Below are 16,485 nucleotides of genomic sequence, written 5' to 3'. Positions count from 1 at the left end.
GCCCGTCGTATATATGTATATATATATATGTGTGTGTGTGTATATATATATATATATATATATATATATATATATGCGTGTGTGTGTTTGTGTGTCTGTGTTTGTCCTCTTAGCATTGCTTGACAACCGATGCTGGTGTGTTTACGTCCCCGTAATCTAGCGGTTCGGCAAAAGAGACCGATAGAATAAGTACTGGGCTTACAAAAGAATAAGTCCCGGGGTCGAGTTGCTCGACTAAAAGGCGGTGCTCCAGCATGGCTGCAGTCAAATGACTGAAACAAGTAAAAGAGAAAGAGAGTAAACTGTTGTTGTTGGACTTGTTTATCCTGCTTGGAGTCTGTGAGTGTAAAGGCAGTATGTATATGTCTATTGTGATTATTTTGTGTTGGCTTTTCTTACCATTATATATGTCCTGGATGCAAGGCACTCTATTTCATGTTACTCCTGTATATACAACTTAAAAAATTATTCCACACAGTTGCTGGAGTTAACTCTACAATAGATTGGTGACCTGCTCAGAACAGTCTTGTTATTTCATTTGCTTAACACCCCAGAAACTGGGAGAAATCCCAGACTAATGAGTTGGGATAAGCACCTACCTAAAAACGTTGGTCAGTCTGAAGACAGTGAATGCTATGAGTGATTGTGAGGCTTCTTTTAGTTATATAAAGGTGATTTTTAGACCGGTGATGTTGCATTGCAGGTTGTTTACAGTTCTGAGTTTACATGTGCATATTAGTTATTTCTCTTGATATGTATTTTATGTGCTATTGGATGAGCTTAGATTTATCTGAATTCGCAGAAAGTTTTCAGATGTGGAAAAGATTTTTGTGATGTGTGGGTTTCAGTAAGTGAGGTTTTAATGTTTGTGTTTCCGGTTTAGATATCACTAAGTTCATTTTGGAGCTGTTATCTTTGAAATGTCATGTTTATTTCATTGACTAAAATTTCAGCTTCCAATATTTTTTAACCATCTAGTGTGTTTGCTGTATTTATTTTCTTGATATAGGTCTCTGTAATAAATTTTTATTGTCTGATGACATTCTATCTGTAACCACTTCCTCCTTTAGCATATTATCCAGTGAATTATGTACTATATTCAACCATTCTTAAGATATCTCAGTGAACTTGAGGGACCACATAGAGAGTTCCTTGTAAGCTCAAGCTTTCTTCATGGGCCATTTGTTGTGTAGAGAAGCGACTTTTCCAATCCAGAATACAAGAACTTCAAAACTGAATATAGTAAGAAATATTGTTTAATATATATTACATTTATACAGCTGTGAACTTTTTAAAAAAGTGTAGAATCCTGTGCCGCCGTTTTGAGAATGTGGCTTCATTTCTTCTGGCTAATTCTCAGGTTTAAATTTATGATTCTTTTTTCTCATCCAAGTAATCAGTAAGTGTGAAGATGCTAATAGCAAAAACATAAGTGTTTCAAACAGTCCAGTGAGATAAAAAGCAAAGTCATAACTGTGTGTCAGGTCTGTGATTTTACCTAGAAAAGAAAGAAAGAAAAAAAAAATGAAAACCTTGAAATAACAGAATATCATTCAAAGTGAGATCTGATTAAATTATTGTGGTTGCTCTTGTCAAGTAAAAATTAGAAAAAAAAAATACTCTTTACGCTGAACTAATTTTAGGCTAAAAAGTGTTAGGAAGGGCATCAAGCCGTAAAAAATCCTGTGAAAATGGACACAATAGCCCAGGGTAGTTTTCTACCTGGCTGGCTCCTGTCGACCGTCCTCATGCATGTATGGAAGACCGGATGTTAAACGATTATTATGATGATTTTTTTTACATTGTGTCATCACCTTTAATCTCATGTTATCTGTGTTTATCTTCTGTATTCAGTTCTGAAGCTTATTAATCCAGACATTCATATATGTAGAATGCAACTGTAAATTAATAGAAAAATACAGTCCTATACTTTATTGCCTTAAGAATTTATCTGTGGTGAATAGATTTAACAGTGTTTCCTAAGGCAGGGAGTTGACAGAATTGTTCACTCACTACACAAAATGCTTGGTGACATTCCTTTATGTTCTGAGTCCAAATGCTGCCAGGGTCGACTTTGACTTTCATCCTTTCAAGGTTGATAAAATAAGTACTTACCCCTCCCTCGGAATTGCTGGCCTTGGGCCAAAATCTGAAACCCACATCTCAGTGTTTCCTGTGTCACAAGTAAGTTACCAATCAGAAAGCAGATGAAGCTGACCGTGGGGTTAGGGATGTGGTAAAGATTACAACCGACCACGCCTAGAATAGAAGAGACGAATATATATCACACTTACCTACAATGGTTGCCAGTGGTATTGCACAGATGCCATTCAGCGTATAAGTATAACCAATCGCTAGTGGGTAGGCCTCAACGCCGACAACTTTTTTGAAGACCAGGGGACGTATTGTGGATAACATGCCACGAGAAAATCCATTCAAGACAACCAAAAAGACTAATGCTGAATAAGTGTTGCACAAAGGAGCAAAAATGTAGAATGTCCCACCTATACCACAAAAGATGTAGAATAAAAGAACGAGAATTGGTGTTGTGTTGAATAAGAAGCTGAAGAACCCAAAGACAAGTCGGCTTGCCATGCCTGAGACACATATAAATGTGATTAGTGTAATCCCTTCTACTATTGGATGACCCTTTTCAACCCAGAAATCAACAATAAGGAGCAAAACGAGGGAGCCAAAGCATGTATTCATTGATGCAGCAGTTGATAGTATCAAGAAACTTTTGTTTTTCAATATTTTCATATCGAATATTTTTAGTCGTTCAACCTTGGCATCAGAATTTGGTTTTCTGTCAACTTTTGTCAACAATCCTGAAAAACACATGTTCAAACTGAAGCCAGACAGAATCATCAAAGCTCCTCTCCAAGAGTAGATATTTAAGAAAACGTCGAACAAATATGTCATAAATAAGGTTCCAGCCGAAGGACAAATGGTCAATATAATGGATAGAATATGGGCATTTTGGTGGAATAATTTCTCCAAGGCTGCAAAACTGACGATATTGTTGATGGCTGCTCCAGAACCTGAAATGGAATATAAAGAAAGATGATTGTATGAAAGATATTGTAGGTTTGTTACATAAATGCAACGTCTCAGATTTATTCAAAGATGAAACAAAGTACAAACGATATCCAACCTATTTCTTTACTACCCACAAGGGGCTAAACACAGAGGAGACAAACAAAGACAGACAGACAGGCAGATTAAGTCGATTATGTCGACCCCAATGCGTAACTGGTACTTAATTTATCACTCCCGAAAGGATGAAAGGCAAAGTCGATCTCGACGGAATTTGATTGAACTCAGAGCGTAACGGCAGACGAAATACGGCTATGCATTTTGCCTGGTGTGCTAACGTTTCTGCCAGCTTGCCGCCTTGATATCCAACCATTCATCATCTACCTACCTACATAATTACCTACCTGTCAACCTACCTGCCTTTCTATACATCTGTCTGTCTGTGTGTCTGCCTATCCATTTGTCTGTCTGTCTATCCATTTGTCCACCTCTGTCCATCTGTCTATCCACATACCTATTCGCTCACCCACACACTTACCTACCTACATACATACATACTTATGCATACACCTAACTTGCTGTCTTTATATATTCATGTGTAGTACTCTTTTACTTGTTTCAGTCATTTGATTGCGGCCATGCTGGAGCACTGCCTTTAGTCAAGCAAATCAACCCCAGGACTTATTCTTTTGTAAGCCCAGTACTTATTCTATCGGTCTCTTTTGCCGAACTGTTAAGTGACGGGGACGTAAACACACCAGCATCGGTTGTCAAGCAATGCTAGGGGGACAAACACAGACACACAAACACACACATACATATATATATGTAGTAGTAATTTTCATTGTTAAATACCATTTCCTTGGGGTACGCTTTTTTAAAATTATTGTCATGTTGTCATCACTAGGCAACAAACTGGTTGTTTTGTCTCTATTGGTTGACTTCATTATGATATCTAGTCTTTAGTATTTCTTTATTCTCTATTTAATTTACATTTGGTGATGTTAAAATTAGAATTACTGGTCATAAATTTAGGATCAATGGTTGAGTACTTATTTTGGCCCAAAGCCAGCAATTTTGGAGAAGGGGTAAGTCAGTTGCATCAAACCCCAGTGTTCATGTGGAACTTATTTTATTGACCCTGAAACGATGAAATGCAAAGTTGACCATCTCAGAATTTAAACACAACGTAGTAAAGATGGACAAAATAGCACTAAACAGGCGCAGGAGTGGCTGTGTGGTAAGTAGCTTGTTTACCAACCACATGGTTCCGGGTTCAGTCCCACTGCGTGGCACCTTGGGATAGTGTCTTATACTATAGCCTCGGGCCGACCAAAGCCTTGTGAGTGGATTTGGTAGACGGAAACTGAAAGAAGCCCGTCGTATATATGTATATATATATATATATATATATATGCGTGTGTGTTTGTGTATCTGTGTTTGTCCCTCTAGCATTGCTTGACAACCGATGCTGGTGTGTTTATGTCCCCGTTACTTAGCGGTTCAGCAAAAGAGACCGATAGAATAAGTACTGGGCTTAAAAAAAGAATAAGTCCCGGGGTCAAGTTGCTCGATTAAAGGCGGTGCTCCAGCATGGCTGCAGTCAAATGACTGAAACAAGTAAAAGAGTAAGAGTAAGAGTAAACATTTTGCCTGGCATCCTGCCAAATGATTCTGCCAAAATACTAAATATTATCACTAATACCTCTCAAACTTTGTCTCCAGAAATAGGACCATTCCCTTTCAATTTACTATTCCAGAAGCTTTTTTTTTTATTGATATAGGTTTTCATACAATTCTTTCACTCTTTCTAATCTTAGGACAGTTGGTTGCGACCTACTTTGGAATAAATCCATTGTCCTGTCAGATTCAGGTGGATTGATTGGTTCTGGGTGGACCTGCGACCCCTTTCAGGTGAACGAAAGTTCGTTGTAAACACCCCTTAAAAAGGAGGAACTTTGAGCTGTAAACACAGTCGGCCGGAAACTCTGCGAGAGACAAGGCAGTCGGAACAGAGTGAGTTGGCAACAGGTAGTTCTGCCAGAGACAGCAAAAGGATTACAAAGGAAGCGCAGAGGAAGACAGACACACAGTCATGAGAGATGACAGGCGAGAGTATGACAGTAGAGTGAGAGGATGAGGGGTTGAGGAAGACATACAATAGGATTAAGCAGCTTATAGAGATGGACTACGGTGTGAGGCATTGGCTGTTGTAAGGTATGTGTTTAATTATGTTTTGATATGTGAAGAAAAAGAAGGAAAGAGTTGTGGTATTTATGTTCAGAATTGTTGTGGAAAAGAAAGAACAGTGCTAAAAGGCTGGAAAAGAAATGTATAAAGACATTGTGTTAAAGAATTAATGTGAAAAGAAAGAGAGAAAAAGAAAGACTCTGATATAGTCTTTAAAGACTGAAAAGAACTCTGAACTGTATCGTTAATGTGTACGTTAATTGTAACGTGAATTATTTGTGACATGAACATTGTATAATGTATTGATTTGTTGTTTTCTTTAAATGCTGTTGTTATATTGCATCTGCATGCTGTTGATTCTGTTGCTTGTATCTACCTGATGTATCACATTGTATTTGTTGTAATAGTCATATAAACTAGTAGGTTAAATGTAAGCCAATTGCCTCTGTGTCTCTTCCTGCTGCAGTTGTTGTTGTTGTTATCTCTCTCCTCTCTGAGTTCTCTCTTTCCGTGGCGAACTTTCCCGATCGATCTAGCCTGGTCAATCGTCGTCGCTCGACTTGTTAGGATCCCGGGTTCGAGTTCGAGCGACGGCAGGTGGGATTCCGTAACAATACGAAGTTTCAAATTGTTTAGTTAACTAGAAATTGGGTTGAATTCTGTCTATCTGAAGGAAAAGATCCGTTATTCCTCCAAATATTTCATAATATTCTGTGACAATTGCAAAATTTTTTTCTTTCTCTGAATGTTAGGATAGAAAATATTTTCTCAACTGTGACTAAAATAAGTTTACACAAAATCTCACAGGCGCTTGGATGCATTGGTAAACAAATACATAAATATTTACTATGTTACCATTGTATTTAATGGTTTCGAAGCTAGTACTGAGCCCTTGTATGGCACTGAATGAGAATATCTGCTACATAACAGGATTTTCAAAATCATATTGCCATATCCAAGTAATAGCTGTTGCCTGACAGAGTAAATCGAATAAATATTGCTTTATTATTATTTCAGCCATAATTTGTTGAACTTACCAAATAAGATTCCAAGTGAGAAAAACAGGAACCAAATGTTTGGTGTGAAGCTACTTGCAAACAAACCAATCGAACACAAAGCACTGGCAACGATAAACGACCGCCTGACACCAATTTTTCTGTATAACATTCCTGCGAATATTCCTGCAAATGAAAAGTGAAAGTCTGAAATGAGATTCTGTCAAAAGATAATGAAATTATGCGAGGGTATTTTAAAATTCTGTTAGCCATAAGATAAGAGAATTTATTAGAATAATTAATGCATAGAAGAAAATATTCTTATCCTTTAACTCTTTTACTTGTTTCAGTCATTTGACTGCGGCCATGCTGGAGCACCGCCTTTAGTCGAGCAAATCAACCCCGGGACTTATTCTTTGGAAGCCCAGTACTTATTCTATCAGTCTCTTTTGCCAAACCGCTAAGTGACGGGGACGTAAACACACACATATATATATACATATATACGACAGGCTTCTTTCAGTTTCCGTCTACCAAATCCACTCACAAGGCATTGGTTGGCCCGGGGCTATAGCAGAAGACACTTGCCCAAGATGCCACGCAGTGGGACTGAACCTGGAACCATGTGGTTGGTTAGCAAGCTACTTGCCACACAGCCACTCCTGCGCCTGTGAAAATCTTCACATGTATTCTAAAGCAGAAAGATAACAAATTTAAGTGATTTACACAAGCTAACATATGTCAAGTTGAAAGAATGAAATGCTATCAATTTAAAAAGTAAATTTTTTCCTCTTCCTTACAACAAAGCAATATACAGTAATACCTCATGAGGACCTGCTTAATGTGACCTCGGTTTTACGAGTTTCATTTTTCAAGCACAAGATCCAAATTTTGAATGAAATACAAAAGTTTCTACTAGTACCATATTAAATGCTTCTGCGTGTTACTGAGAAATTTATAGAAAGTGTAAAACAGGCTTCTAAGCTAATAACTCGTTTTTTGAAAAGAAATCTGTAAGTCTGTCTACAAGTGATGGTTTGTGCAAGTCTTGTGTGGGTGAAAGGGATTCAGAAAATTATTATTATAATAATAATAATAATAATAATAATAATAATAATAATAATAATAATAATTATTATTATTATTATTATATTATATCTTGACATTCTTTTTACTTTACATAAAACTAGCAGTATCGCCTGGCGTTGCTCGAGTTTGTAAGGGAAATAACTATATAAGCATTTTTAGAGATGTAAAGTATAATAGCCATCTCAATTTGGCTAACCACAAAGGGGGGTGGTGTTACTGTAGCTTTTTACGTTCTGAGATTTAATAATACATTTTTAGAGAGTTACTTCCCTTATATAAACCGAGCGAAAATGCATTAAAAATGTGGAAAAATTGTGGTAAATTTTTTTTAAAATCGTAGACTCATACTAATACCCAGAAGGGCTCGATAGGAATCACGACTATAAGATACCCGGTTTTGGTTAAACTGCACTGCAAAATGTGGGAGTAGTTAGGAATCTAAATCGTAGGAGACAGACACTCACACAACTTCACTTTTATATATAAAGACTAGCAGACCTACTCCACAGACTTTCTACACATTGAAATTCCCTCCTTGCACACATCTTTCCAGGTGCCAGTGACATGCAACAGTTGATGCTGAATATTAGCTGCGCCAATCTCACTGGGCCCGGAAGGCCTGGGAAAGACTGTAGACAATGTCCCGCAGGAGTGGCTGTGTGGTAAGTAGCTTGCTAACCAACCACATGGTTCCGGGTTCAGTCCCACTGCGTGGCATCTTGAGCAAGTGTCTTCTGCTATAGCCCCAGGCCGACCAAAGCCTTGTGAGTGGATTTGGTAGATGGAAACTGAAAGAAGCCTGTCGTATATATGTATATATATATATATATATATGTATGTGTGTGTATGTTTGTGTGTCTGTGTTTGTCCCCCTAGCATTGGCTTGACAACCGATGCTGGTGTGTTTACGTCCCCGTCACTTAGCGGTTCGGCAAAAGAGACCGATAGAATAAGTACTGGGCTTACAAAGAATAAGTCCCGGGGTCGATCTGCTCGACTAAAGGCGGTGCTCCAGCATGGCCGCAGTCGAATGACTGAGGCAGGTGGGAGAATTATCCTGATGTCACAAATAACAACATTCTAAAAAAAACAAAAAAAAAAACAACACCTGTTAATTAACAAACACCTGTTAATTAACAAACACCTACCTCCACAACCCAAAGTTGCACCACACGCTGATGTTATCATGGCTGTTTCAGATTTTGTGGTGTTGAATTCTCTGATGAGGTAGATGTATAGAATGCCGAGGGAGGAAGCAATGCCAAAACTCAACAGATTGGTGTATAATATAGAGACATAAGCCAGGTATTTGAGGAAAGAGGAACATTTACTGGATGTATGACCCTCAGGTGTGCACTTTACCATCCTGGAAATAGAGAAGAAAAACATGTAGTAGTAGTAGTAGCAGCAATAGTAGTAATTGTTGTTGTAGTAGTAGTAGTAGCAGCAATAGTAGTAATTGTTGTTGCAGTAGTAGTAATAGTAGTAGTAGTAGCAGCAATAGTAGTAATTGTTGTTGTAGTAGTAGTAGCAGTAGTAGCAATAGTAGTAATTGTTGTTGCAGTAGTAGTAGTAGTAGTAGTAGTAGCAGCAATAGTAGTAATTGTTGTTGTAGTAGTAGTAGCAGCAATAGTAGTAATTGTTGTTGTAGTAGTAGTAGCAGCAATAGTAGTAATTGTTGTTGTAGTAGTAGTAGCAGCAATAGTAGTAATTGTTGTTGTAGTAGCAGCAGTAGTAGTAGTATGACAGTAGTACAAACACCAGTATTAGTATAGCAACATAAAAAGTACTTTTATCATTTCAGTAGATTTACACCTGAGACAAGCTTTATGCATTTGGTACGTACTGTTTTTTTTTTTTAGTCTTTGTTGTTTTCTACTGGAAAGTACTCTACTTAATAAGTGTGCTGTGCCTATTAACATTATTTTTTCTATGGTGTGCCTATTTATGGGATTTTTCGTGCCTGTTCTTAAGCTTACAACCAAATGTTAGCTGATGTTATTAACCATCTTACCAACAATAACTCTGAGCACCTTTTCAAACTCCACCCGTCTAACACCCGTGGACATGTTTACAAAGTCAGAAAACAGCACAGCTCCCATGACTTTAGGAAGCATTTATTCACACTAAGAGTTGCTGAAGCATGGAACAAACTGCAGGCATCAGTTGTTAGTTGTCGGAGCACTGCATCCTTCAAAACTTCTATGCTTCCTGAGATTCGCCAACACTACACCTGATTTTCTCCCCTCCATACACACGCTGATGCATGGAACAAACTGCAGGCATCAGTTGTTAGTTGTCGGAGCACTGCATCCTTCAAAACTTCTATGCTTCCTGAGATTCGCCAACACTACACCTGATTTTCTCCCCTCCATACACACGCTGATGCATGGAACAAACTGCAGGCATCAGTTGTTAGTTGTCGGAGCACTGCATCCTTCAAAACTTCTATGCTTCCTGAGATTCGCCAACACTACACCTGATTTTCTCCCCTCCATACACACGCTGATGCATGGAACAAACTGCAGGCATCAGTTGTTAGTTGTCGGAGCACTGCATCCTTCAAAACTTCTATGCTTCCTGAGATTCGCCAACACTACACCTGATTTTCTCCCCTCCATACACACGCTGATGCATGGAACAAACTGCAGGCATCAGTTGTTAGTTGTCGGAGCACTGCATCTTCAAAACTTCTATGCTTCCTGAGATCGCCAACACTACACCTGATTTTCTCCCCTCCATACACACGCTGATGCATGGAACAAACTGCAGGCATCAGTTGTTAGTTGTCGGAGCACTGCATCCTTCAAAACTTCTATGCTTCCTGAGATTCGCCAACACTACACCTGATTTTCTCCCCTCCATACACACGCTGATGCATGGAACAAACTGCAGGCATCAGTTGTTAGTTGTCGGAGCACTGCATCCTTCAAAACTTCTATGCTTCCTGAGATTCGCCAACACTACACCTGATTTTCTCCCCTCCATACACACGCTGATGCATGGAACAAACTGCAGGCATCAGTTGTTAGTTGTCGGAGCACTGCATCCTTCAAAACTTCTATGCTTCCTGAGATTCGCCAACACTACACCTGATTTTCTCCCCTCCATACACACGCTGATGCATGGAACAAACTGCAGGCATCAGTTGTTAGTTGTCGGAGCACTGCATCCTTCAAAACTTCTATGCTTCCTGAGATTCGCCAACACTACACCTGATTTTCTCCCCTCCATACACACACAAGCATGTATCTGACTCATACACTGTTCGCTTCCCAGATATTTGTACATTACTGCATATACTCTATACGCACTTTCTGACAAGTTGTGGTGCACCTGAGCACTGTATACAATAATTTCATTATTATTATTATTATTAATTATGAAGGCACCAATATCAAAGAAATTAAAATGGCAATCAAGAAAACTTCCACACTGCACAGGTTTAATATTTAATATGTAACCAACAAAACACCCCTCACAGAATTAATTACTAACCGAGAGGCCCTCAAAGTGCACAGGGTTAGCTGTTAATTATGCAAACCTTTGCATTAGATGGGATTAACAAAGCCCTTGCCTGAGTTTCCTTGTAATCAATAAAGCTCTTAAGGTTAATTAGCAATCAAATATATTCTACATCACACAGAGTTGAACAGTAACCAAAAACTCTCTATATTGCATAAGGTTAACTAGTAACCACCAAAAACCACACCAGATAGGGTTAAATGCTACACAACAGTTTGCTTGTACATTACCAATGATGAGGGTAGAGAATTATCAAATGTCACTCCCTGGTTGGGTCCACCTTATCAGCCACCATCAGAATCTACAAGTTGAAAGGGAGCCTGTATGTTGTTACTTTATCTGTGCGAAATAGCAGCTAAATTCTCTCAATTCATACTCTTGGATAGTCTCTCAACTGGGTTTCATATGTCCCTTAGGAGTCCATAATGACCCTTGAGGGTCCATATAAGATTTTAAAATTTATCTGCCAAAAATTGGTTATACTTCTACAGTACACAAAATATTAAAATTTTTTTTACAGTCTTTGATGATATTTAATTATAAAAAATATGATAGGATTTTTCATATATATCGAGTGGTTATGGAAGTCCAGTTGAGTGAAAATAAGAATCAAATGGGGCCCAAAAATGCTTGAGAACAACTGCTCTAGAATGTGGAGAATGGAGTCACATTACACAAAGATGGTCACAGCTGGAATGTCTTTGATTATAAGGCTGCTAAATCATGGCTTACCCAGACAGAATTAGACTGGAGAGAAGAGACAATATTTCCCAAACTATTCTGTTTAATTCTTCACTGCATGTCACAGTTTGCAGTATGGTCTTCTGGAAATGGAGACCTTGTATATCTGCAATGCTTCATCTGCAGGTCAAACCCAGTTCATATCTACCTATCTACCTTAATAACATAAATCTGTTCTACAAGAGCTACTCTGTGGCTACACAACAACATCAACAACAATAAAGAAAAATTAATATACTAATTACCTTGCAGGTTGATTAGCTGTAACATTAAGTTCTGATTCTCGATTAGTGAACTCATCTTCACAAAATCCGGGATTCACACCTTTCTGGGGACATGTCTCTGTAAAAACACCTGTTAGATTTCTCTTCCCTTCTTCTGGTTTAGTATTTAGTAAGTCTACTTGGATAAGAATTTCGCTATTTTTAGTCATTTTCAGTCAGAACATTTATAGTTAATTTTATATGAGTGGTTTTATGTATGCATACGTCTGTGTGCCTGTGTATAGTGGGAACGTATAGTGGTGTCCTTGAAGAAATATATGCAATATTTTCTTTTCCTGCGTTTTCTGAGTTTATATATATATATATCTACCAGACCTTCCCAAAAGTGCTCTCATGAAAAAAATATTTCTATGATATTCAGAAGCATGCTGATAACCTGAGTGAAAAATTCTCAGATTACATGATATTGTGTCAGCCAGCAACAAATGTCATCACAACCCTATCAGCTGATTTAGAATTATTCATCAATTCAACAATAGACCTAAAGAACTAGTTTTTTTTTCTTTTTTTTTAACATAATCATTTTCTTTTTCTTTTTTATCTGAAACTGGGTTCTTTACTTGTTCCATACACTTTAATCGGGAATTAACACGTTTAACAGTAATTTTACCTGGAAATCAACAGATACAACCAGTTCTGGATATCATGCTGAAAAGACATTTAATTGGTGGGTCCCATAACCATCGTGCCATTGAGGAAAAGCTGAAGGCCCTACCTTTGTTAAAGTATATCTAAGATAATTAGCTTTGATGACCCCCATCTTATCTCAACCAAGCCTATATAAAGACAATGACGTGGCCCTTCCATGATTGATGAGAATAATGAGGTGGTGGTTTGGCAAAAAATGTGGTTGGTTTGGGAATCGCAGAGGGTTGATGTTAGAAGAAAGGATTGGTTGTTGGGGGTTAATATGAGATTGTATTGGGAAGGTGTGTGGCTTAGTGGTTAGGGGATTCAGCTCATGGTTACTAAGTCATCAGTTCAATTCCTTGTAGCACATTGTGTCCTTGAGCAAGACATTTTATTTACGTTGCACCAGTCCACTCAGCTGGCAAAAATGAGTGACACCTGTACTTTAAAAGGCCAGCTTTGTTCACACTCTGTGTCATGCTGAATCTCCCTAAAAACTATGTTAAGGATATGCATGATCGTTATTCGATCCCTCATTTCCAGGACTTTGCTTCATCCTTACAGGGGTGTACAGTGTTCTCTAAGCTCCATCTGGTTCAGGCCTATCATCAGATTCCTGTGCACCCAGAATACATCCCTAAAACTGCTGTGACAACACCATTTGGTGTTTTTGAATTTCTGACAATGCTGTTTGGGTTACAGAATGCTGCCAGTACATTCCAGGTCATTCGTGGGCTGGTCTTCGTTTATGCTTACATCGATGATCTGTTGATTACCAGTTCTAGTGCGGACGAGCACGTACAACATTTAACCCTTTAGTGTTCGCATTATTCTACCAAAATTAATCCTTTTTTATCCACATTGTTTTGAACTAATCAGGCATTATCTTGTAGCTATGAGATTTTGATGAGGTAGCTGTTAATTTTTAAAACGATATTGTAGGGCTGGTGTGAGAGACCAGATCTGGCCAGTTTGGACATAAAACAGGCAGAATACTTTTGGCCGGATATGGCCGGTTTAAATGCTAAAGGGTTAAAGCTGCTTTTCCAGCACCTGACCCAATTCAGAGTTAGAATAAATCCAGCTAAATGTGTTTTTGGATCCTCTTCACTTGATTTCCTTGGCCACCTCATCGATGAAGTGGGTATTAGGCCTCTTCCTGAAAAGTCTGGGCTATCCAAGAACTTCCTCCTCTTGCCTCACTCCGGCAGCTTCATCATTTCCTGGGATTATTGAACTTTTAGAGACGATTTATCCCTCACTGTGCGGAGCATCTTGCTCCTCTTACTGAGCTTTTAAAGAATCGTAAGAACAAAAATGAAGCTATTTCACTTTCATCTTCCTAAATGGATGCCTTTCAAATGGTAAAGCATGAACTTGCACAATCTTCACTGTTAGTGCACCCTGTTTATGGCACAAAGCTTTTGCTTATGGTGGACGCATCAAATACAGCTGTAGGTGCTGTGTTACAACAGTTCCATCAAGAACATATGCAACCTTTGGCATTTTTATCTCGGCAGCTGCAACCTGCCGAGACCCACTATAGCACTTTTGGACATGAATTATTGGCGCAGGAGCGGCTGTGTGGTAAGTAGCTTGTTTACCAACCACATGGTTCCGGGTTCAGTCCCACTGTGTGGCATCTTGGGCAAGTGTCTTCTACTATAGCCTCAGGCCGACCAAAGCCTTATGAGTGGATCTGTTAGACGGAAACTGAAAGAAGCCTGTCGTATATATGTATATATATATATATATGTGTGTGTGTGTGTTTGTCCCCCTAGCATTGCTTGACAACCGATGCTGGTGTGTTTACATCCCCGTCACTTAGTGGTTCAGAAAAAGAGACCGATAGAATAAGTACTGGGCTTACAAAGAATAAGTCCCGGGGTCGATTTGCTCGACTAAAGGCGGTGCTCCAGCATGGCCGCAGTCAAATGACTGAAACAAGTAAAAGAGTATATTTACCTGGCAGTAAAACACTTCCGTCATTACCTTGAAGGGAGACAGTTTACCATCAACATGGGCCATAAACCCCTTACATTCCCCTTACGGTCTAAGCTTGAAAAATATTCGCCGAGGGAAATGAAACATCTCGATTTTGTTTCCCAGTTTACCAGCGACATTTTCGATATTATTATTATTGTTCAGGTCACTGCTTGGAACCGAACTTGGAATCTTGGGGTTAGTAGCCCATGCTCTTAACCACCATGCCATAGTTCGGTTCCAAGCAGTGACCTGAACAATAATAATAATAACAACAACATTGAAAATACCTTTGGAATGAGAACCCAGGTTCGAAATTTCTCCAAGACACCTGAAGAAGGCTGGAAGGTATATCAGCTGAAACATTGTGTTAACATCATCATCATTGTTCGACCGTGGTCGAGACAATGGAATTTACTATGTTACACCAGACCTGATGGTCCATCATTGCATTATGGAGGTCCTATTGCTGGACACCTGTATCCCTGGAGATTACATCAGGGTAGGAGAGTGTGCACCCACTGGTATCGCGAGTAGATGGCTTCCAGAGGAGAAGAGTAGAAATTGCCTCGTTTTCAGCTCTACAACAATGTCCAGCAAACTGGACTCTTCTACCTTTCACAAGAGATGATACAGGTGGTAATTTCTCATATACTTGTACTTTGGTTGGATGACACTTCCACGACATATTTACTATGTTAACCAGACTTCATGGTCCATCATAGCATTACGGAGGTCCTGTTGCTGGATGCCTGTATCCCTGGAGATTACATCAGGGTAGGAGAGTGTGCGCCCTCTGGTATTGCGAGTAGATGGCTTCCAGAGGAGAAGAGTAGAAATTACCTCGTTTTCAGCTCTACAACAATGTCCAGCAAACTGGACTCTCCTACCTTTCACAAGAGATTATACAGGTGGTAATTTCTCATATATTCGTACTTTGGTTGGATAATGCTTCCATGGCATATTTTGAGCTCTCATAAGGAGGCGAGTGTAAGTTCCATCCAACCGCCTCTCAAGCTTCTGTGTTAACAACAAACTAGATGAGGACAAATATCCATCAATTGTAAATAATGGAGTTTGTAACATAGTTTAGTACTTCTCCCAGGCTGACTCCAGCTCTTCCATGAGACACTGCATCCCAAGTACTCTATAATTTACTGAGCATTCTGTACTGAATCTCAGCAGACTTTACCGACATATTCCTGGTGAAGAGGAAAAAAAGGATAATTGGAAAAGGTATATCCAATAGAGCTGTTATAGTAGTCCAGAATGAGACCCCTAAACCTATTTCTTTACTACACACAAGGGGCTAAACACCGAGAGGACAAACAAGGACAGACAAACGGATTAAGTCGATTATATTGACCCCAGTGTGTAACTGGTACTTATTTAATTGACCCCGAAAGGATGAAAGGCAAAGTCGACCTCGGTGGAATTTGAACTCAGAACGTAATGGCAGACGAAATACTGCTAGGCATTTTGCCTGGCATGCTAACGTTTCTGCCAGCTCAGCGAGACCCCTAAACCTGATTGCAACATGGTGCCTCTTCCACTAAATGTGTTTGCCAGGTTCATCTATAGTATTCTCGCTTTCCTCTTATCTCTCAGGTTTCCTGATCAACTGGGTGGTGATGCACATGCTCCAGACACCCTGGTACATTCGGAATTCCTTCCTTACTGGGCCAAACTAACTATGTGGGTGTGATATAGAAGGTAGTCTGTCAGGCACCTGGCAACAGAGTTTGAAGAATATCTTCTCAACACTTAGCAGTGACATAGATCTGAACTGAACAATGTTGAGCAACTCTTAGGAATCCACACTCCTTCAATGCACCTCCACAGATGCCCCATCTTGCCTATCTTCCATATCACCTTCAGAATTTTCCTGTCTGTGAAGCATCCTGGTGCAGTTCTTGTATACCTTGTAAGGTCCTCTATTCAGTGTGGAGGCCTGAGGTTGTTCTTACCCCAATGACTCCTTTCTAGACCTCTTTCCATCTGGATTCTTGTTA

General features: G+C 39.2%; 1 protein-coding gene across 1 annotated transcript; it reads right to left on the bottom strand.

Moving 5' to 3' along the window:
* Positions 1–312: 312 nt before the first annotated feature.
* Positions 313–12,233, bottom strand: LOC118767669 (monocarboxylate transporter 14-like). The gene is made up of 5 exons (XM_036512607.1): positions 11,822–12,233; positions 8,459–8,676; positions 6,264–6,407; positions 2,295–3,041; positions 313–1,498 (listed from the first exon to the last, which is right to left on the bottom strand). The coding sequence occupies exons 1-5, from the start codon at positions 12,007–12,009 to the stop codon at positions 1,350–1,352; spliced, it is 1,446 nt and encodes a 481-aa protein (XP_036368500.1). The 5' UTR covers positions 12,010–12,233; the 3' UTR covers positions 313–1,349.
* Positions 12,234–16,485: the final 4,252 nt, after the last annotated feature.

The sequence above is a fragment of the Octopus sinensis genome, linkage group LG23 (assembly GCF_006345805.1).
Source record: "Octopus sinensis linkage group LG23, ASM634580v1, whole genome shotgun sequence".
Classification (NCBI taxonomy): domain Eukaryota; kingdom Metazoa; phylum Mollusca; class Cephalopoda; order Octopoda; family Octopodidae; genus Octopus; species Octopus sinensis.
This window is presented reverse-complemented; position numbering and strand designations above follow the sequence as displayed.